This window comes from Numenius arquata, chromosome 16, assembly GCF_964106895.1.
Source record: "Numenius arquata chromosome 16, bNumArq3.hap1.1, whole genome shotgun sequence".
Lineage (NCBI taxonomy): Eukaryota > Metazoa > Chordata > Aves > Charadriiformes > Scolopacidae > Numenius > Numenius arquata.
The window spans coordinates 6,301,446-6,324,213 of record NC_133591.1 but is presented as its reverse complement, the minus strand read 5'-3'; the positions used below and the strand labels follow the sequence as shown (position 1 = coordinate 6,324,213).

At 47.1% G+C, this 22,768-nt stretch overlaps 2 protein-coding genes across 5 annotated transcripts in view; both read right to left on the bottom strand.

Moving 5' to 3' along the window:
• Nucleotides 1-122, bottom strand: part of TMEM132B (transmembrane protein 132B) — a 250,861-nt gene extending 250,739 nt beyond the window's left edge. Inside the window, exon 1 of the mRNA XM_074159500.1 lies at nucleotides 38-122. Coding sequence (XP_074015601.1) covers nucleotides 38-122 — 85 coding nt within the window. The remainder of the gene's footprint in view (nucleotides 1-37) is intronic.
• Nucleotides 123-20,275: 20,153 nt separating this feature from the next.
• Nucleotides 20,276-22,768, bottom strand: part of AACS (acetoacetyl-CoA synthetase) — a 41,951-nt gene continuing 39,458 nt past the window's right edge. For 2 of the 4 annotated variants that reach the window (XM_074159494.1, XM_074159495.1), the window contains one exon: nucleotides 20,276-21,628. In XM_074159494.1, the coding sequence (XP_074015595.1) occupies nucleotides 21,491-21,628 (138 nt within the window). In that variant the 3' untranslated portion in view covers nucleotides 20,276-21,490. The remainder of the gene's footprint in view (nucleotides 21,629-22,768) is intronic. The other 2 variants (XM_074159496.1, XM_074159497.1) reach the window with 1 other exon arrangement.

Genomic DNA, 22,768 nt, shown 5'->3' with positions numbered 1-22,768 from the left:
CAGGGTGTCGGGGTCGCGCGGCGGCTCTGGGGGTTACCTCGGCACAGGAGCAGCAGCGGCGCCAGGAGCAGCGCGGGGCCCCGGGCGAGCATCCTCTTTGTTCCATGCCCAGAAGTAGTCATGGTGCTGATTTATTTGGAGAGGGGCGGCTTAACGGGGCGGGGGGGGGGGGCCTGGGGGTGTCGCGGCGGAGCCGCTAACCACTCCCCCCGCGCCTGCCCGCTCCCCTCCGCTGCGCGGCTCCCTCCGTTCCTCCGGCCGGCGGCGGGGCCGGGCGCCCCGCGGAGGAGGGGGGGGGGGGGGGATGTCCCCGCTCCCCACCGGCCCCCCATTCACGGCTGGCCCCGCCGCATCGCCGCCCCGGGGGGGCAGCCGGCGCCGCCCCCGCCCGCCGCGGCGGCAACAGCAGCAGCGCTCCCCCGGGGCAGCCGGGCGCTGTGCCGGGGGCTGCGGCGGCGCGGACAGACGGCCGGACGAGCCGGGGCTGGGCCGGGTGGGGGCGGTGCCGCCGGGCTCACCTGCGGGGGGGGGGGGGGGTCGGGGCGGGAGGGGCTGTGGTACCCCGGGCCGCCGCCGGCCGGACTTAGGGCTCTCGGGGGCCCGCAAGCACTGGGGGGCCCGCGGGGGTGGGGGGGGGGCAGAGGAGCCCCGTGTGCCCTTTCCTGCACGAATCCCCCCCCCTTGTTGGCGGGTCGGAGAAGTTTCTCGCCCCTGGTGGGTTGGGGCCCGCCCGAGGCTGGGGGCGCCCCGGGGCCGAGCCGGCACCCCCGAGCCGGGGGAGGCGGTTGGGGGTGGGGGGGGGGGATCCCTCGGCGGCCGCGGAGCGCCGGGAAGAGCACGGCTCCCCCCTCGTGGCCGCCGCCGTCAGTGCGCGGAGCCGGCGGCAGCGGGCGGTGAGGGGGGGGTGTGTGTGTGACATGGGAGGATGGAGGTAGCTGGGTGCGGGGGAGGCACCGGGGGTTGCAGGGAGCTGGGGAGGGGGAACATCAGAGTGATGAGAGGGCTGGGGGCGCGGCGGGGCACAGGGAGGAGGGCAGAGAGGTGGAAACGGGGGGGGGGGGACACGACGACACACACATCAGGGGGCGCGGAGAGCTGGGGGCGGGGGGAACCAGGAGGTGCAGAGAGCTGAGTGCGGGGGGGGGAACACTGGGGGAAGGCGGGAGGCGCACTGAGGATGGCAGAGAGCTGAGTGCGGGGAGCGGATATTGGGGGGGTGCAGAGAGCTGGGAGCAGGGGCACCGGGGCGTGTAGAGAGCTGGGGGGGAGGAGGGGGCAAAGGTGGGCACAGGGCTTTGCATAGGGCATCCAAAAAGGTGCACAAAGGGATGTAGAAAGAGCCTTGCGGAGGGGCATCCCGAAGGGGGCGTGAAGGGATGCGGCAGGAGGTTGCCCCGGGGCACCCACAGGAGTGCGTGGGTGGGGACGAAAGAGGAGGCACGGAGTCACCCACGCAGATGAACTGCGTTCCCCTACCCCCGGTGTGGGCTGGGGCGTTAATTACAAAGCCAGGTGCTGCCCATCTTCTCTCGACCTCTACCCTTGAATCCAGAAATAACCCACAGCTGGAACCACTATTTCACTGAAAATAAACTCAGCCCTTTAAGAGCTGGGAGTCGTTACTGTGATCGCAATAAAAACAGCAAGGTAGGGAAAGAAAAGGAGAGGAAAAACTAAAAAACCATCCCCTTGGGTTCTTCCGCAGTTTTGCAAACACGTCTCCGAGTTTGATTTTTTTTTCCCTCCCTGCATAAACAAGCTTTTATGTAGTACTTGCTGTAATCTTGTTTGTCTCCATAACCACTCCTATGAATGTCATAAAAAATTTAAGTCTAATATTTTACCACTCCACACAAACAGAAACGTGAATAAATGCTTATGTCCCATGTAGGAAAATGTATGGTGGCGTGAGAGTCAGGCACACAGAAATCAAACTCAGGCTGGAGGAATTTGGCCCACACAGGTGGGGAAAAATAAAGCCAAGAGAATTCAAAGATTTCATTTCCTCAAAAAAGGTAAAACTAATAAAAAATTTAAAAAAAAAAAAGCTGCAGTAATGATCGTCTTGCTGTCTGCTCTTGGTACTTGATATAATAAAATAGAACATGAACATTTAGCTGCTAGCAGAAACTTGATGAGCAAAAAGAAGTTAATTATCTACTTTTGACATCCCCGTTTCTTTCAGGGGGTGTGTGCGAGATGCTGGGTTTGCTGTGGGTGGGCAGGTGGAGGCACACACTCTGCCCCTGCCCTCCCTGGGTTGCTGTGAGCCCACGTCTAGTGCACCCACAGGCACGGGGTCCTGCTGGCTGCAGGTTCCTGAACCGTCCCCTGCTCTGCTTCGCTTTGGCTAAGAATGCAGAGCCTGAATAATGCCAGGCATGTTTCTGGGTGTTTTGGGAAGCTCCCTGCGGGCCAAGCCCTGTTAAACACCACAGGTCTCTTTGCAGGCTTGCGACACCGTGAAAGAAGCGTGCACAGGGGTGTGGAAGGGCAAAGGGCATCCCAAGGGGTGCCCACAGGAGACTGCAAAGGGCAGCCAAAACCCAGCCATGCGCTTTGCCCTACCCTTGGGGGCACTGGCACAGGGAGGTAGGGGATTAGAGGCACCCAGCCTGTGTGCAGGCAACAGGTCTGTACGAGACATCTCTCCTCTGTGGCTCGAAACTCACAATGCATGCCCTGGACCAGTGCCTCCTCCTCTCCCCCTCATCTTGCCTGCGCGTCCTGCACACAGCCAAGGGCCTCGACCACAACCTCATCTTTATGGCAGCACTGGAAAGTGTTTAGACTTTATTCCAGCATCGCTACACATTTTTAAGTGTGATTTTATAACTAACATTTGAAAGAAAATCCAAAGTGAGAAGTTTTGCAGCCTGAAAAAGTGCTGACAAGGAATCCATCCTACTCACATACATCCAGATGCGTTGGCTGAGAGGCTCCCAGCCCCGATCCTGTTAGCTGCAGTTAGGACTAACCTGGTTAATACCTTTATCAAACTTGTGCTTAAGATGAATAGTAAAGCTGTACTGATTCATCATGTGCCTCAGCAGTAACATCTTCTCCCTCCTCTACAACACGCTTTAGTGCTTTTATTGTCTTTTAATGAAGGCTAATGTCATTCAGGTGAAAATGAAGTGGAAACAAGTATTAGGTGATGTCTATAGATGAAGATGGTTGCTCTGGCATTGCTCTCTCTCCTCTTCCTTTGGGCTATCTTGTTTGTGTTGCAAGAAACAAACCAAAACAAAATAAAATACAAACAATAATAAACTCTTCTGAAGGTTTTGCCACTGAACACTAGGGACTGTGCACAAATAAACAGGTGAAAACAGAAGTTATCACAGAGAAAGGATGTCAGAAGTTTCCCAGCACAGAAGGCACCTTGCGGGATGAGTCCATGGCAGAGGAGCTGCCCCCATGATGGGGGCTGTTGGGGATTGCTGCAGGAGTTTCAGTGGGGGGGGGGGGGGGGGGCAAAGCCCCCAGAGAATCCAGCTGATCAGTAACTATAAGGGCAACCGGGATTTATTTCCCTCGCTGAGTTGAAAAGAAGAGGTGTGAGAAAACAGAAGGTGATCATTGGGAATACAAAAAGCATAAGGAAGAATTGCAGATGCATCAACAAAATCAATAGTTACAGCTGATGAAGCGCAGCTTCCTCATCAAAGCAACAGGACAATAAATGCTCATTGACTCAGTTTGCACAATTCAGCGGAGCTTCTGGTTTCTGTATCAGCCACTGAGCCATTTCCAAGCTCCTTAGCTGGCTTGCAGCATGGCTTGTCTTTTCCTATCTTCTGGTGTGAGAGCAGCAAAAGCCAAGTGAGGAGATGCCGCTGAGACAGCCGAGCCACCCAGAGCCTGTTGGTGCCATAATCTGGGTCTCCCATATGCGATCCTCAAAATAATTCTTTTCCCAAAGGAGATTTTCTTTCAAGTTATTCCAGTAGGATGTTGCTATACTTTCCTTGTGCCGGTGTGATTTCGCACACAGAGGTAACCTGTGTTATGAAAGACTTGAAAGACTTTGCAGTGTTATGGAAAGCTGTTGTTTTTTACATCACTCAAATGTCAAAAGACTGAAGGTTTCGGGAGCGCCCTTAGGTAAACAGTAAGGACAAGAATTTTAAAGATGTCTTAGCATATTAGGAGTGAAAAACCCATCTGGGAGATGAGGAGAGGTAAGGATGGAGGCCAGATCCTGAGTTGTGTTTAGACACTTATTTCCTGGAGGGAATTAGGAGCCTGAGTACCCCTGGGGCTCTGTACGGCACACAGGGGATAGCAGAAATGCCATTGCTTGGGCTAAATTTGACTGGCATGGTCACCACATACTCAAAGCAGGTTGACAAAGAGACCCCTCTCTGGGAAGGCTGGGGGTCCCTCCCTCTCAGTGCTGGGTGGTGGGACCTCCCCGTCCTCATAGAATGGTTTGAGTTGGAAGGGACCTTAAAGATCATCCAGTTCCAACCCCCCTGCCATGGAGAGGGACACCTCCCACTAGACCAGGTTGCTCAAAGCCCTATCCAGGAGGGAATATTCTCTTACCCCAGCTTTTCTTCAGCCAGTGTTTAATAATGATGGGAAAGAATGAAATTTAATTACCCTTTGAGGTGTGTAACAGTATTTGAAAGCTCCCCATAGCTTTTACCACTTTGTACCCTTGTGGCCGAGCTCATTAGACCAGCATTTATAATAAAAGTCTACCAGACCTAAAATCAGTTAGGTGATTCCAAAAAAACCAACCTCAACCCCAATTTGTCCTAAAACTGCTGGTTTGGGGGTCACTACAGCAGCTTGTGAATCCAGGTTAAACTCTGTAAAGGGTTTTGGCTGGGGGAAGAAAATGGTAACATCTAAATATTTTGAATGGAAACATTTTGACTTTGTATGTTGAGCAGCCTTTGGAAATCGACCTTAGTTATTTATTTAGTTTTAAGTCCAAAGGAGGAGATAATAGGAGAGCAAAACACTTTGTTCCCAGCTGGACAAGTCATGACCTGCAGTGCACTGGGAAATCAGAGGGGCTGCATTCGTCAAGGCATCAGGTGCCTCTAAAACAAGGAAAACTGTGAGCAGCTCTGGAAAAAGGCAACAAAACCAGGTCCCGTCTGCAGTGCCAGGAGCATCGGTGCCATGGCCTGCGGTAAGGTCCCCTGGCAACCGACGAGCTTGGCTCTGTGTCTGTCCCCAGGGGACTGCCCTGACCCACAGTGCAAGATTGGGAAGAAACTGCTATTTTAGCTGGTGGATTCGCCACTACTGAAAGCCACCGGCTGCTGCCCAAGGGGCGGGTAGAGGCTTTGACGTGACTGGGATGAAAGTTGCTCCTGTTTTAGCATCTCATCCTTTGAGCGATTGGAGCTTGCAGTCAAATGAGGGCACCTTGTCCTATAGCTCGTGTGGGGCTTCAGGTTTATCTCTGGGGTAGAAACCTCAGCAATGAAGAGAAGCAAAACTCAGTCCCCATGGATGTCCCCATGGCCCTGCGGACATCGCAGCGAGCGGTGCAGCACGGTGGTGCTCTGGCACCCTGTGAGAGCCCAGTGCCACGTTACTCACTGCAGGGATCCCAGGTGGAAACATGAAAGGCTGCCACCAGCCTGCTCAACCTCGGCTTATTAATCGGCACCAACTGGAAGCTGCAAATCAGTCAGCCAGTTTCCTTGCAAGAAGCCACCCGAGTGCTGCATGCGGAGAGCGGATAGCCAGAAACTCTGCCAGTGGTGCCATCTGGCCCCCTGAGAAAGCCTGGTTCATTTAGGGCATCATTAAGGCATGCTGTCCCACCAAGCCATGTCTGCCGACTGCTTGCTTGCAAGTTGCAAGAAAGAGTGTTAGCTCTGGGTCAGAGAAAGCCCAGATTTTGCAAAAATATAATTGCATCCATTTTGCAATGTTGGGAAACACTGGGGTAATGAATCCTCAGTTTGTAGGACTGAGGCTGGTACATCGCTGCTGGCTGCTGGTATGGAAGCTACTGCCAGCAGCCCAGCCTTGGGATGTTATGCCCCGTACCTGCTCTGTTATACTCTACCTGGGGCAGGTGAGCAGAGAAAGCATCGCAGTCCCCATTTTACAGATGGGCAAGCGCATCAGCCCTGCTGTTTAGGGCTACTTTGAAGAAATCCAAGCCCCATGAGCTGTCCTTCCCCCTCTATAGGAACTTCACCACCTGCAACACAGCTTGCTCCGTGGCACCCCTGGTACACGAAACAGGGTCCTCTGGGGATGTCCCCTCTCCGGTCCCCGGCATCAGCTACAGCAGCAGAAACCAAAGGGCCAAGGTGGGAGAAGGAACTGCCGTTTGCCTGGCAGCGAGGGGCCGGCGTGAGTCACGGCAGTACGTGATTCACCCAGCAGCACACAGGGAACCTGTCAGCAAGGCAGGAACTGAATCAGGGGTGAGGTTTTTTTGCTTTTAATCATCTTGTCTCTCTCACTATCCTGAAAGCCTCTTCCCAGAGGTGGAGGGGGCTTTGCTTGCCAGAAGGGAGCGGGTTAATCACTCCCAGGAGGAAAAGCACAGAGCAGTGGGAATTGTGGTGCCCCGCTGCAGCTAAGCACCTGCGGAGACTAAAAGGTGATGAATTGCCATAATTTCTGCTCCCTCTTTTACCTACATTTAATTAAATTGGTTTAAGACAGGTCCGAGCAGGAGACTGACTAATTTCCTCTCTGTGTAATTTAAAACACCTGTATGGGACGGATGTAGGTGGGGTGGGGGATATCCGTGTGCCAGGTTGAAATACCCAGGTCTGGAAGCTGTCTGCAACCAACCGAGACCCCCCAGCCCCGCACCACCAGCACAGGAGACAGGGCTTGGGCACCTGGTCCCTGGCACCATCACGATGTCTCCTCTCTTCCTCTGGTCTAGAAAGCACCAAAGAGGGCGAAGGCAGGATCAGACCCAGAGAAATGGCTTATTTATTTATGGCAAGGAAGGGGCTTTGTTCCTGCGTCTCTGCGAGCTCAGAGGGCTGGCGAGGGAGTGCAGAAGGGTTTTCAGCACAGACAAGACTGTACCAGGGGCCAGGAGGGTGCTGGAGGGAGTGGGACTATGGTTGATCACGCACCCCAGGTAGTGGGGAGCACAAAAAGGCTGGGGGACGCGTGTTCATCTTCCCTCAGGCGCCAGCCAGAAAGTCTCAAAGAATGGTGCATGAAATCCCCTACCTCCACCAAGACAAGCTCACATAGTCACAGGGAGCTCACAAGAGCCTAGGAGCTGCTCAGCCCTGGGGAAAAACAGAACAAAGCCTCTTAAAAAAAAAAAAAATAAAGAGGAGGAGAGTGTGTGCTCTGTGTGTGCTGCGAGAGCCCCAGGCTGCTGGGAGAAGCACAAGCCAGTTTGGCTGCAGAGGGTTTCCGTGCTGCCCTTGGGACAGGCTGCACCAGCCCAGCTCACACTCCATCCTTCCTAAAAACCTCCTGCTGCTGAAGGATTTTTCTCCGTTGCTGTCGCTAGATTGGGACCAACTCAGCAAGAAGCGGGCAGCCTGCAGCGAGTCCCAGCACTTGCTCAACAAAAGGACCAAATCTGTATTTGGATGCTGCGAGCCCAGTGAGCCGGTGTGACACATCGGGGTGGGAAGGAGTTAATCTCAGATGACACCAGATGCTCCATCCCCGATTTCTGCCTGCTAGGAAAGCATTTTTCAAGGCACCGACACAATTCCCCAGAGAGCAGCCCTGGGTTTTGGATGCCGAGGTCAGAGGAAGGGTCAGGTTAGGGGAAAAGTCTGATCTGGTTGCCATTTCCACCAGCAGAAGTTTCACCACTGACCTCGGGAGGAGCAGGGCTGGGACCAGACTCTGTACTTCAGACCTCAGGGGGACAGACAGATTACTGAGGGGAGGCAGACGTGCAAACCTTTGAAGAGAACAACTTCCTTTACATCCTTATCGGGGGCAAACGGTTATCCCGACTGGCAACCGCTGTGTGCGCCGGCTCGATGTGCAGGTGCTGGACGTGGCTCCCTTCATGAGACACACAGTCGGTGGCACAGCGGGCGCTGGCAGCAATTTGCAATGCGCTTCTTCGGGCGGTACACGCTTTCCTGAGCATGTGATCTACTTCTCGCAAACCAGCTTAATATCTTTAGGAAAACAACAGGAGCCCAAGGCCTCTTAGAAATTTGTATCATAAAGCATCCTTTGATTATCCTTTCTTTATTTTTCCTAATAGCCAGTCATAAAAAACATTCTTTAAGGAAATAATTGTTTATGAAGAAAATCAGCTGTATGCCACATAGATGCTGTTATTTGCATAATTATGAGGAACCTGATTTTATCTCTTGGCTTTATCAAAATAAAGACAAATTATGTGTACCATGGTTTGGTCGCATATTTTTCTGATGCCTTTGAACCGATTAAAACACCCAGGCCTGTGCCTCTGGCGAACCCAGGCCCTGTGGCTGGTCCATCAGATGGTTTTGCCGCTTGGGACCATGGTTGGGTTGCAAAGGTAAGCCCCAATTCTGCCCTTTCTGAGAAATCTTCTACTCTCCTCCTAAAACCCACCAAACCCCAGGTTGCAGGGGTGCCTCAGCTCTCCTGCTTTGAGTTTTCCCTGCAAAGCAAAGCAGCGATGCCTAAAAGCAGGGGGGGACATCACTCCCCACTGCAGGACACGAGGCAGACACTGTGGGCATGGGGCGAGGAGGGACACAGCCATGCCTAGAGGAGCCATCCTGGGAGGAAGACGAGGAGCTCAGCACCTGATACTACCTGCAATAGGACCAGTGGATGCTCCTGTGCTCCTCAAGCATTCAAGACTTGGTGTTCCATGGAAAACAAAACCAACCCCAAAAATCGAGTGTTTTCCATGGAGGTCACAGCTGGGAAAGTTCTCAGGTAACTCTGTCACCAAAGAGTTGCTAAAAACAGGAGTCAGAAAGCTACGTGCCTGCCGGCTCATTAAAATAGTCTTTGTGCTCCAGAAATGCATATAAAAGACGCACACAGGACCTGTCACTCTTACAGATATCTTCTCTTATGTTTGCTCATTCTCAGCTGAACTAAGAAATGCCTGAAGCCGTCAAAGGGGCTGTTTCAAAGGCAGCCTGGAGACAGAAAGGGAGCAAGCTGGCGCCTGGAAAGCCTCGCTAATCAAGGGAGGGGGATCCGCCTGGTTTCCTCCCTCCCCGAGCGCAGCTCGTGCTTTGGCTTTGAAGACCTGTCATCTGTGACGCTACTTTGCTTCAACATTTATACTGAGAAATTTTTGCCTAGAATATATTTTCTTTTTTTTTCAAACCAGTCCGCCCACCCTTCACCTCTCAGCACAGCTCTGGGATCTCTGAGCAGGAGCATCTCAGAGCCTTCAGTAAAAGGTAGGGAAGGTGGCCCCAGTGCCAGGACCGCATCCCCACCCCAGGCTATCATCTTTATAAACAAAGGGATTTTTTCACCGCACAAGTGCCAAGCAGGCTGAACACCAGGATCTTTAGAAATTCAGATCTCTGTAATGAAAAGGAGAGACTTTTGCCCCCAGGAGCACTACAAAAATTAATGGATATTATGACTGTAACTACTTGAATCAAATGCAAAGCCATGTCTCACGCAGCCCTTTTACAATTTTAGCAGCTTACTACAAGCCTGTTTACATCTGTCCCTGCCTGATTTAAGCCCAGCGGGAATAAAACTAATATAAAGCGAGCAAGGTGAATTAGGAGCAGAGATGCTCTTAACATGACTTGTCCGAGTGCAGCCCTCTCCTGGCACTGGGCAGATGGGTCCTGATGGTGTTTGGAGGGTCAAACACCATCAGGTACCAGGGGGAGGCTCAAAGGCACCAACCAGACAGGTCCCAGCCCCAGGACCTGTTCCTTTGTGCCCGGCATCACCTGTTCCATGCAGGCAGGGGACATCCCATTGCACAGAAGAGGTGCCCCTGCATCCCTCTGAAGCCCCTCAGGCTCTCCTGGCTGCAGCACAGGTTCAGGTCGGGGCATAGAGCGCGGAATGAAAAACACCATCAGGATGCGCTTGAAGTAAAAAGCACATTTCTGCAGCAGCCCCAGATGCAGACGTTAACGCCGGGTGTGTTCATTAAGCCGAACAATGCCTTTGGATGATATTTGAAGAGCTGATGGAGCTGCCTGTGGCGTGAAAGGCAGAGGTGTGAGTTTTCTCCCGTTCTGCGCCGTTGGCATCTTTAATCTCAACCCGCTCAGCGAGCTGAGCGCTGACACCGTCCGCATCCCGGCTGGCAAACACGACTAATTAGAGACGCATCAAAGGGTGTTTGCGGAGCAAAAAGCAACTGTGGGTGCACTGTCTGCAGTGGGAGATTTGTCTTTCAGACAGGACAAGTCACTCCTCTCCCCCTTCCTACGTGGAACAAGGTTCCTGGCTGAAATTTTAAGAGATTGCGTTAATAGATCACCAAACTCATCCATCTGTCAGGGATGGTTTGGTAGACAACATTTTGCAGGGAAGCATGGATTTGGGCTGGTACCCAGCTCCATCGACCCATTGCACTCACCATCGCAGCAGTGTTTTATGAATTACTTACAGGTAGTTGTAGTTCCTGGGCTGTTTTAATATTTTATCGTGTTTTCATCGGTCAGATGCAGGACAAGATCCCAGAGAAATCAAAGTCCGGGGCTGAGCCCTGTTAAAGCCACCATTTAAGTTTGTTAAGGAGCCGTGACTTTGCTGCTTGTCCCTGTGATTTAGATGTGATGCACATGACATGCAGGTGGAATTATTCATACCAAATAATTCCTCCTGCCCATATTAGCTTCTGGAAGAGGTTGCAGCAAATCCACTGGACCATATGAGCCAAGAGCTTCTACTAAGCAGCTACTTAACAGAAGCAGATCCGAGAGCTGCATGGCAAAGGGGAAGTCGGGCAAAAAAGACAGCTCAGGATTATCCAAAAATCACAGCAAAAGCAGCTGCTGTGCAGCACTGAATGCATCCAAAACCTTCCTCCTACTGGAGCAGCCCAAACTGAAGTCTGGCTGCCTACACCCATCGCCAAAGGGGGACAGCTCAGCTCTTCCCCTCTGCCAGTAGCACAGTTTTACCTTTTAGTTTCATCAGGGCACAGCCCCGGTTATCCCTTGGAGCACCGGCCACGTTGGATCTAGATGACCTTTCAAGGTCCCTTTCACCTCAAACCACTCTATGAGTGTATAATGTGGGTTGCCGCTGCAAACCCCACAGAAACTGGAATTTGAAATCCTCTTTTCAGGGAGTTTTCCCCAGGAACCTCTCTGGGTTAACACCATATTGGCCTCATCTATGGGTCCAACGTTACTGAGGCAGCAGCTCCAGTGGGTGCAGGCAAAGCCTCTGCAGGTGATTCTAAGCCCAGAAGAGCTGGGCTGACAAGGCACTTCCCTCCAGTCAATACACAACAAAACTTAAGGTCAGCCCATGGCAGCAAGGGCTGCTCCTCCTGCTTTCAACAGCTCTCGCCACCCGCCCAGCAGCTCTTCTGCCTGGCAGAGGCAGCAAGGCAGGATTTGCTGCTCAAGTATTTTTGTGAGGTGTCTTAAAACCGGATTTCTCTGGAATTCAGAGGAGATAAACAGACATCAGACCAGGGCTGATCTCCTGGCAGCTCGAGGGGCATGTTCTATGCTGCAGGACGAGGACCTGGCCAGGGGCCAGTGGCCCCGCTCAGCTGCATACGGTCTCTTCTTAAATCAGGGCAACCCAGGTGCCTGGACTGTGCGTTTCTGAACTACCAAGAGCAAAACAATTGATTTTTGTTTCTACTTTAATAAATGAGTGGGAAATTTCCACTACTTAGATGAGGAGATGCTCTGAATATTTATGTTATTGTTCACCAATTGAAAAAAAAAAAAAAAAAAAAAGAAGTGCTATAAACGAACATATTTGGTGACCTAATTTGAGTGGCTCATTACAATTAGATCAAGCTAATTGCCAGTCTTGTATTTCATTTGGCAACTTGTTAAGCTAATTGAACAAAATAAAACTAATGAACAATTATAATGAAGTTTATAATTAGACCATTGGAAAAACTCAGTGTGAGAATATTTAAGGCATAATGAATGTTCAGGAGCATTGGGGGGGGACAAACAGGAGGTGTCAGTAAATCATGCCACTCTCTCCCACCGAAATGCTTCTTCCCAGGAGCTGAAGTTCGCAGTATGCTATCTATTCCCAAATCGGTCATCCTGGTGCTTTCTTAACTATTAATTACATTAATGCCCTTAACGCACACACATCGCATCTACAGTGATCCTAAATACAGGAATCAGCCTGCAAGAGAGGCAGCTCAGAGCTGGATATGGTGTTACAGCTCTTCTCAACCCCATCTTTACAATAGGAATCAAGGTCACTATTAAGGATGGGGTTATAATGCCAAAAGTGGAAAACAAGCACGTGGTATAGACAGAGGAGTTCCCAAAATCCTGACAAGCTGTTCTGTCACATCAGTACACAGACCTGCCTTTCCAGTTCAGGATCCAGGGAGGCAGAAATGGGGAAGAACAGAAAGAGCAATGCTCTCTGCACGATTATAGACATTTTTTAAAAATAGAGTTATTTTCATTGCATTCAATTCCTATTTAAATTTGAATAAGCCCATTCCAGCTTCCTTTCATCCCTGCCCCTGAAGCACAAAAAATTAAATACCATGATAAGACACAGAGTGACCTTCTGGAGTTTCGATTTACAGGGTCAAGCAGGTACCCACTGAAAACTAATAGAATTGCCAACATCAGACTCCACGCAGCTTAAAAACTTCTTTTCCTGTGGTTTATACACGAAAGTAATTATTTCATATAGAACTCAGCAGGAACTGAGGTTTTGCATCAGGGAATAAAGGCAGAAACTCTTAAACTTGGGTATAAATGTGTTCAGCCTTTTCTCTTAGATGTCTAGAGGTTTCCCATACTTCTTGTGCTCCGAAAGCAAGTGCTGGTTTTCAGCCGGAGCTCATGGAGCCGGGTGCTGTAAATGCACAAGGCAGGGAGGAAGCAGATGTGGTCCAGATAGACCAAAGGGTGGGAGAGGACGAGAATCATCACCAGAGAAATTAAACAGTGTGGCACTGAGCACACTTGCTATTTGTAACCCCAGCCCAGAGCCCCAGTGATGATAACTTTCCTCTTCCCATTTTAAGAGCTGCTTTACTTTTCTAAAGATTAAGGTAAAAATACAACTTTTTCCTGAATCAGTTTATTATGAACTATCAAAAAAACCCAAAATCTCTATTCCCCCCTCCCCGGTTTTAATTCCAGCTGCGTTAGGAGAAAAATCTCTCTTCTTGCAGCCATGTCTCAATATTTTTATGCCATCAGAACCAGCTGTCATCTCCTCAATCTAATTACAGGTTTCTCCAGGGGAGCGAGTGATAACATCCTGGTATCAGTGTGGGTTTGTAGCTGTGTTTGGCACTCTCCATGTTTCATCACCTTACCATCAGCCTCATTTGATGGCTTTTCTGCAGGTATCTTTTCATCTGTCACCCTGGAACTGCTGGTACAAACACACTGGGGCCAGGGCTGCCCTCCCCTGGGCTTGTGCTGCTCGGAGCCGGGTCCAGTCCCACTTCAGCACAGGCAGGAGAGAGTTTTGGCCAGGAAGATGGAGGGAGCAGGGTGCCACGGCTACCCTCACCCCTGCTGCAGAGATGCAGGGTTTGTTGTTGCTGCATCATCTGTGAACTCGCCACCTCTTCCTCACACTGGCACCCGGAAGCCCCTTGGGGCCAGTGCTACACAAACACGCAGTACAAGACAGCAGGGGCCTCCGAGATGGTGTTACACCCAACCAGATCAGGTGGAGGAAGAAGGTATGTATCACCAGCCCCCACGTACAGCCGCGGCACAGATGAGCAACCGGGAGAGTCACCAAGAGGGGATGAGACAAGCTCTCTGCATGATGCCTAGAGCATCCTCCCTCATCCGGGGCAGGACAGCTGGGCTTTCCCTCTGGATCTGGCTGCCACCCAGAGGCACATGTAACCCCCGGAGGTTACAGACAGGAATTATTCTCATCACACCAACCCAGGCAATACCTGTACTTTTTGTCTATTGCATGAAGTTAAAGAGAAATCCCTCCGTGTGCTTTCCCTCATAGGCAAAGCACCTGGACAAAAGCAATCAGGCCTTTTTCCGCCCTCACCCCACCAGCCCCACTGATCCAATTCACACCAGTGGAGTTTAATAACGCCTTTCCCCACCACACATACTGAGGAGAGAGGACAGCAGGCTGCCAGGCTGACCTCTCCCACTGCTTCCTCCCAGCTACTCCATCACTTGGTAACCACCACAAGGGCCACCGATGAGCTAAAAGCTCACACACACACACAGGGGTTTATACAGGCTCATGCTGGTCTGGGCATTTCCTTCCTAGCTTCCCTCCCCACATGCATGCACACACCTTCTGATAATAAAATAGTTTGGGAAACAGGAACAACCCCTGAAGCGAAGCGTGAAATAGGCTCCATGATTCCAGATAGCCAGGTCCGTTTAAAGCCTTGCTTGGCATTTGCATTATAAGAACAAATCCTGTACAAGAATCTCTCTTCATGCTTTATACTCTTGCATTAATTCATGAAGTGTCATGTATCTAGCATATTTTATTATACATGAGAACTAGACAAATTAAAATTCTCAGTTGAATATCACATTTGCACACTCAAGGCCACCTCCTTAGGCCCCACCAAGGCTTGGAAGTCACACCTGTTTTAACTCAGCTCACCTTTTAAACCAAGTTAGTTAAACTAGCACAAATGCTCATAGTTTTCTTTACACAATTTATTTCAATTTAGCTTTAACCTCTTTGTAGCTAATATAAGCTGAAGAGAAATACATCAGGTTTAAAGGGAAATAAATGCACTGTCAAAGAAGTTAATTACAATTGAGTTCTTCGGATGTAGCCATCCACTTGCTGAACTGCCACAGTCCCTGCCTGTCCCAGCCCCTTCATCCAGGTGCCCACGGGACCAGCTGCCCCAGGTAAATCCCATCACTTTAAAATCCACTCTAAAGGAAGTAAACCCCTCCTCATGTTGGCGAGCTCCTAAAAACCACCTTTTCTGGGCAATGAAAGATGCCACAGACCTAAGCAGAGTTTGAGAAAGGTGTTAACAGCATTATAAGCACACTGGGACACTCCTTCTCTGGTTGCTCTAGAAAGAGCCCAAGATAAATTTCTCTTGACCTCAATGAGGACAAGAGCTCTAAGGTCACATTCAAGCAGCCCCATTTTCATTAAGCCCCAGCTTAGCTTGGTGGATGTTTTTCCTCTCTAAAAAGCAGAATTTATCAGTTAAGTGAGACTAGATTTTGCATATAGCTTCCAAAAATGTATTTTTCGAAATTCCAAAGCCCAACTGAACAGGCAGTTCCTAGGAGCTGCAGGCTTTCCAACATCCCAGCATCCAAGGACTGCAGAGAGAGGAGCACCACCATGATCTCCTCCTTCGGCCTCACTTTCTCCTGCCCCAGACACACACATCCCCATCCATCCATCCACTGTCAAACCTTCCCATTGCTACTGATTTCAGCTCTCACTGCTCAGCTTAGTGCTTGCTTTGATAAAACAGACCCTTCCTCCAAAGGGTGGTATTTGAGCCATTTTCCATAATACTGCATCAAGGACTTTGGAGAACAAGGTAATTAACCAAGCCACATTTCTAATGGTATGCAAACCATACAGTGAGGTGAAACACTCTTATTCTTTGGCAAAACACAGGCTGCAGATCAATAGGGTAAAAAATAGGGTTTTCTCTTTGCAAAACTAAAAAGGAAACCACACATGAATATAGCCATCAGTGGGACTGCTACCCTGCTACAACCAATCCTTAACTTCCTTTAAATCACTACAGAACAGGAACAAAACTAAAAATGGGACGTTTTTTTGAGCAGACTCCTCATTAGTGATGTGAATCCTACATGTATATTTTAATAAGCTATTGTAAACAAATTAACAATCCGGGAGATGATGTTTTTTTCCAAGGGACATTATCCTTTCAGCTGGAATCTTGGGTTGAATGCTGATAAGCCTCTTGAACTTTGCAAAACCACTTGTCAAAAATAGTAAGATGTGAATTTGTTAAGGTCTTCTAATTAAGAAGTACAAGGTCCAATTAAGCTTTCACTAATGTGCTACATAACCCAGTTAAACAATGGCATACCAAGGATTTTCCCACCCCCACCAATGCTGTTTTATCACTTAAGTTCATCTCCAACTGGTGGTTTGGAAGAATTTCTCTGGCCATCAGAAGCAATGATGAGAAATTGTGTGGACAGCTGCAGCCTGCTACATTAATACTTTGGGACGTCTTATTGTTCTGCAACTGAAATTGTTCCGAGACGCTCTTTGACTCACTAATAGCATTTCAGAGACCGCTTCCCCCTCCTTTGCATAACAGATTCACTCCCACTTTGCACACAGATCATGTAGAGCAAGATGCTCAAACTGATGTTGATTATCTCATTATTTGAATCTAAAAAGGCCCCTAATTCCCAGCAAGGAAAATATGTGTGTTCTCATCGGCTCTAAGGCTGCTGTACTGGACTTTGGCCACGCTTCACAGCAATTCGTACCCTGATTTTATTTCTGGAAGAATACAATATATGACATGTAGCTTCCTCTTTCTACAAAAGATGTAGAAGAAAACTAAGTTGCATCTGGTTGCTGTCTAAGACCTGATTATTTAAGAGCTAAAAATATCTTCCTCACAAAGAGAGGAAGATGAACCAAGCATTTTTGGATTTATCATCTCAGCTCTGTATGACATGAAATCCAGCCAGTGGACAGACACCTCAGAAAACCAGTAATGCACTAAAAGATTTAAGTGTTGAAATTGCTCGATGCAGAGCTCCAAAGATCACCTGTAGGAAGACCAAAGCCTTCACATGTACTGAAAAATCTCTGATCAGAGTCTCAAAGGCAGACAGAGGTTAAGTGCTCGATGAAGTGACCCACTAGAAGGAAGGGAAGTGCAGAAACAGAGAAATGAAGCGTTATTGAAAACAACACTCTTTCCAAATCAACGTCTGTTCCATGCTCTGACCCAAACACAAAATCGCATCAGGCAATTTCAAATACATTAGTTGACAAACGTGTCTTTCCCACCTCACTCAAGCACTCGTACCTCTAAGCACCAAGGAGACAAGTCACAGAGCTTAAGGGCCTGATCTCGAGCTGCTCCTGCACTGTGCTCCACTACCATCAGCCTTCTCCAGCAAAGGTCTCAAACATTCACAGAAGTGCTCACTGTCCACAAACCTTCTCCTCCCTCAACAGCCCGGTGGGCACCCAAGATTCATACACCATCCAGGAAGGCATTAATAACTTGGTCTTGATATTGAGCCACACCAAGCTCTGGTGTGCACCAGCTGGAGCTGCACTTACCAGCACAAAGACTATGGCAGCACTCACATCTAGGGATGTTACATGGGGAAGACCATTCCCCAATATCTTCCACAAAGATTCACCATCCATCACCTGGACACCATCTCCCTGCCAGAGCATTCTCTATAGACACCGGTTTTCCCAAAACCTTACAGTTCTGTCTCAAGCACAAACCACCTCACTGGTACTCCTTACTAATTCATTTTAAATATTATTTTAACACCCATTTACCTGTGTGACTGACTGCTCTGCCTTGTAAATGATATCCTTTTAAATATGTATGCATTAAACTAAAAGACAATAATGGCCCCAGGGAAGTTGCATTCCATCAGGCAATTACCTGTGTTTTTAAAATCACTGAATAAGTAATTCACACGATCAATTTCTCTTGCACATAACAATAAACAATTTTATCAGCTATGCCCTGCTTGGGCTGTTGTGTACCAGCTCATTTTATTTCTTTAAGAACCACCACTAACCAGGAAAATTAATTGAAATCACAAGGTAGTGGGAGGGGGAAGTACCTGCTCTAATAGGAGCTGACAAAAGCACATTTCTAAAAGGGGAGTGATAAAACTACATCTCTCCATGAGTCAAGGGCAAATGGGCTGATTCCATCACATAAATTCAACAGTCACTCTCAAATTTGCAGAGGACTGAGCGAGAAAAGCACCTAAGCCTGAAGTACCTCTGCTCTGAATTTCCTTGCTGTTGAACGTTTATGTCAGAGCTTAAAGCAATTTCCAGAACTAGCTCTATTTGCATGCCACACATGCCACTAAAATCTGCATGTGTAGCTTCTCAGGAAAAACACTGTGAACCCAAATTCTAAATAGGCAACATAAAATGCAAGGGTTCTACACATTCAGGGTAGAACTAGTTACACACTGACAGCTCTAAGGCATCAAGTCTTTCCAGATAAAAACACCTGAGGTAGTTCAGCACTCCATTGGCTCCAACACCTTCTGCAAGGGTTACCCAGCTGATGCCATAGGAGCATCACAGAGCCCTGGTGCTCACAGGAGCATTTGTTGCCAACACTGCGGTATCAGGAGCTGTGCTACCATTGCCAGACCAGACTCTTGTAGCCAAGTGTCTGGGTGCCACCAGTTTGCAAGGACCACCTTGAAACCACCTTCAACCACAATTACCCTATGCCCAAGCCCTGGAAGGAACACAGCTGGCTTATAACCTGGATGGGAAGCAGGAAGAAAGTTATGGTCTCTGCTTTTCCCTTGCAAACTGTGATGATTTCAGCTCCCCGATTCCATACCAGTGATATTTTGAACTATCCCCAACTGGATGGGGTACAGCCATGTTCACAGCTCTCTGGCAGTATCTGAAGAAAAGCATCACACTACAGGTCAACAAAGATAAATATAAGTTGGATGTTTGGAGGACAGGATTTGGAATGGGAGAAGCTGCACTCAGGAAGTCTGGATGGTGTTCCCATCTCTACCACAGCCTTCCTTCAAGTGCAAGTCACTTCACAGCCCAAAGTAAATACCAACATACCTCTCCTCCTCCCTGGATTTCCATCAGCTCTTGGCATCCAGCACTTCTGAAACTCAGACCCCTGAAAACAGGTGAGGGACAGAAAGGTCATGTGTCTGCACGGTACAGTTTTCACTGAATTTCACTGAATTTTTTTTTAGAGTTGGAAGGGACCATATAGATCATCTAGTCCAACTCCCCTGCTGAAGCAGGATTGCTTAGAGAATGAATGGTTTGCACCACCCATCAAGGTTTCATGGATATAAAATAATTTTCAGTACATGGTTCAATATATAAATATAACCATTTTTTGCTTGTAATTATAGTGTGGGAAAAGCTTCACAACATCTGACATTTGCAAAAGATCAAATTATATCCGTCAACAAAACTTTATCCAGCAGGATCAAGGATTTAAAAAGCAGCCTTTAGGCATTGTGTATGTTCTTAATGTATCTGTGCTTCTAAACTATCTTTAATTAATGAAATACCCCAAAATTACTTATTAATAAGGATCTGTGGGCTTTGTAAACTCCAGACATTTTGCATGAATTAAAGAACAATATAATGAAGTTTTAATGAATACAAAGTCACAGTTAATGTAAAATTTATATATAGCATGCCAGAGGGGAAAGGAATTTAAAAGTACTTTTAATCATAGATTATTGGCAGCTGGATAGCTCATTTTTATACTTTTCTAATGGGTGCCTGGTGTTTATATTATCACATTTATCATGCCAGCATGGTATATTGTCTGACTTGGTACAGTTCAGAAAGTCAAACGGAGACCAGCTCATTTCAAGCCTCATTTGTTAATGAGGCATTTCTGCATCCTGCAGTGATTGTGAAGCTGGTGTCCACAATGGCTGTTTCTTTTGATTCAGTCATAGACCACCTGAGAGGGGCTACTCCTCAGCTGCATTTATAGGCAGTTTCACTCTTACTGAATTATTAGCAGCAATATTTGACATATTCTGCAACAGCCTTCGCCTTGCTGGAGCAGGCGACCTGATATCTACCATAGGGTGAAGGAAACATACAATTAACTTTTACTAGCTGCAGCTAAACATGAGAATGAGCATCTAGATTTTGTCTTAAGTAACAGAGTATGCGCTTTCAGTGCACAAATATATCTTTTAGCAACATTAACAACTACAACTTCTTACTGTACTGACACAAGGCACATATTCAGCACACTCTTCCACTGCTGTTCACCTGTGACCTTCTCAATGAGCCAACCATGCATACAGAACTAGCAGCAATGTTTTACTTGTACTGGGCTCTGCATAAGAAAACAGGATAAAACTTTCAGAGTACAATAATTTTGTAGTGGAGTGGACTTGGATTAAAACTATTAAAATCAGTAACAAATTGGGTGTCATGGAATGATTTAGCTTAATCAAAAGGAAAATAAGAGACCATAACTGAGTAAAAGGTAAAACAGTTATAATATATAAAGAATCCATTTCTTTTAATTAACTCTTTATCAATGCTGAATGCATTCAACACAATTGTAAGTACATCCATGATTTTAATGCATTAAATACATAACCCACAAAATTCAAATAGTGCAGGAGATACTGAATGCCAGAGGTCTGGTACAACTACTGCAACTGTATTTTATGAAAAACAGAACAATGCTTTAGTGCTTCCATTTTACTGTGTTAGTATGCTCATTACAGTATTTTTCCCTTTATAAACTGGAAGGATACAGAGCTAGAAAACATTTTAGTCTTTCACTGTCAACATGACATTTAGTAAAAAACGTTACAAAAACCATCAGCTTTTAACAAACACACACACTAACTCTTCAGCTAACGTAACACAGGATTGTTGCCTTACAGCCAATAAAGAACTTCAAAACAAGGAAGCAAAATGCTGTTTTCAACTGCAATGGTATTAATTCAGAGTAGTGACAGTAAATTCCATGGAAATATTCCTGGTGTAATTCCAGGTTAAGTAGGTGGTGATTGTTCCCTCACCTTCTGAACCCCCAGAAATCTATTAACTAAGAGCTTAAAACAATAGGAAGGTTACACCACAAAATGAAGCAGCAATTACCTTCAAGGGTACCGTGAGATATTTCAAGACTGAAATTATTCTGAGTCAAGTCAAATGGGTTCAGTGCATTATGATTTGGTTTTATAAAAACATTTAAATGCACACGACACATAGAACAATTTCATGTGTCACGGTCAGGTAGTTAAAAAAAAAAATCACTGTATATTCCTTACAGGTGACTGAAACACATGGATTGAAAAAATATTGCTAAAAATCCAGTTCAAAAAAAGAAAGTGAACGCTTTATGAAAGAAATATTCTATTTGCAACTGTAACTTATGCTATTGGTGCTCCCATTTGATGGGCTGCTGATGTAAATCTAACCAGAAACGATGCACTCAAATATATAAAAATCAAAACAGGCAGGTTCCTCCTTCCAGGCTGGAAAAAACTTCAAGATATGGCGTATTTAACCAATAAAAGGGATCTAAGCTTTACCCAAGCCTTTCATAATGCACTTAATGAAATATTTTTTCTTTTAAAAGAACCACTGGTATTAAATAGAGCTTTTTCTTTACATACAGTATTGGTATATACAAAACAAACACAGAACAAAGACAGATGCAAAAAAACCAAAACGAGTGACTTCAGAAGTCCTGCAGCTCAGGAATATTTTGGTAGAGGTCCAAAGTCTCTGGGTTTGAGAAAGCTCCCCGCTGCTCCACTTCTTTCCCTGCAATTATTTGCTTCACAGCTACTTCCACTTTTTTCCCATTTATTGTATACTGAAAAACAAAACCAGCAATGATAAAAATTACACTTTACATGTAGTAGCTTTATGGAGATATTTGTGAACCCCCCACCAATGCCAGAACTCAAAAATTTAGAACAGTGCCTTCCCTTCTGTTACACTTGAGGCACCAGAATCTTTCTTCTGAAAATCACTTGAAGATTAAGTGGAATTCAAAGATGAGTTTACAGGTGATTTTAGTTTATTACTCTTCAGAAATACTGTGAGAACCTGATCAAGCTACAACTTAAACCAATGAAACCACATCAGAATCATGGTATAAACATTAAAAATCTTTATGTTCTGACACATCCAATTTTCAAACATTTTTTGATTTTCTAAGGGTGGGCTCAAAAAACAAAGCCCAACTCCACTGAGCTTTGGGAGAAGAAAACCATGACTTTCCTATCTTAAATGGACAGTCTCTTTCTAATAAAGCAAAGTGAAACACTGAGCTTAAATGGTCCTCTTCATTTAAATGTTTCAAAACAAACCATAAAAAAATAGAGGCTTCACCTCCACTTATGAATTACAGATTCTATTACACTGCTACCCTAAAAGTAAGGACATTGCAGAAAAAAAAATAACCCTAGTTCTTCTCTTCTTGGGATCAGACCACTGTAATTTCTGACTAGTGAAGTGAACTCCAGGTACCACCACTTTTCATTGGAGATCTTTCAGAGCCGGGTTAAATAATCCTCAACTCAATACACTCTTGCAATATTGATGTTGATACTAAATCAAACTCTTCCTTATTAAAACTACTGAAGTCATGTGTAATGCTACCCTCCTGAACCACCTTAATCAAACATTCTTCCTCCTCAACAATTAACAACCTAATTTTAAGTGCTCAAACCAGAACACCTCAGTGGCCTGCACAGGAACTGCCCCCTTAAAAAAAAATAGACTTCAGCAAAGCAAGTTTGCTTACTTTAACCAGTAAACATCTTGTGGATGACCAGAATGCTTATCTGGTCAGAATAGGACTAGAAAGATTTGCACTAAGAGCTTGCAGCATGTTTTTTTAACACCTAGATTTCTCATTAAAAAACATGCTTTGTATTAAAGTCCTAATTACTTCAACACAGCTATACTATTTCTACCAGAACAGTGTCACTATACAGTCAGGATTAGA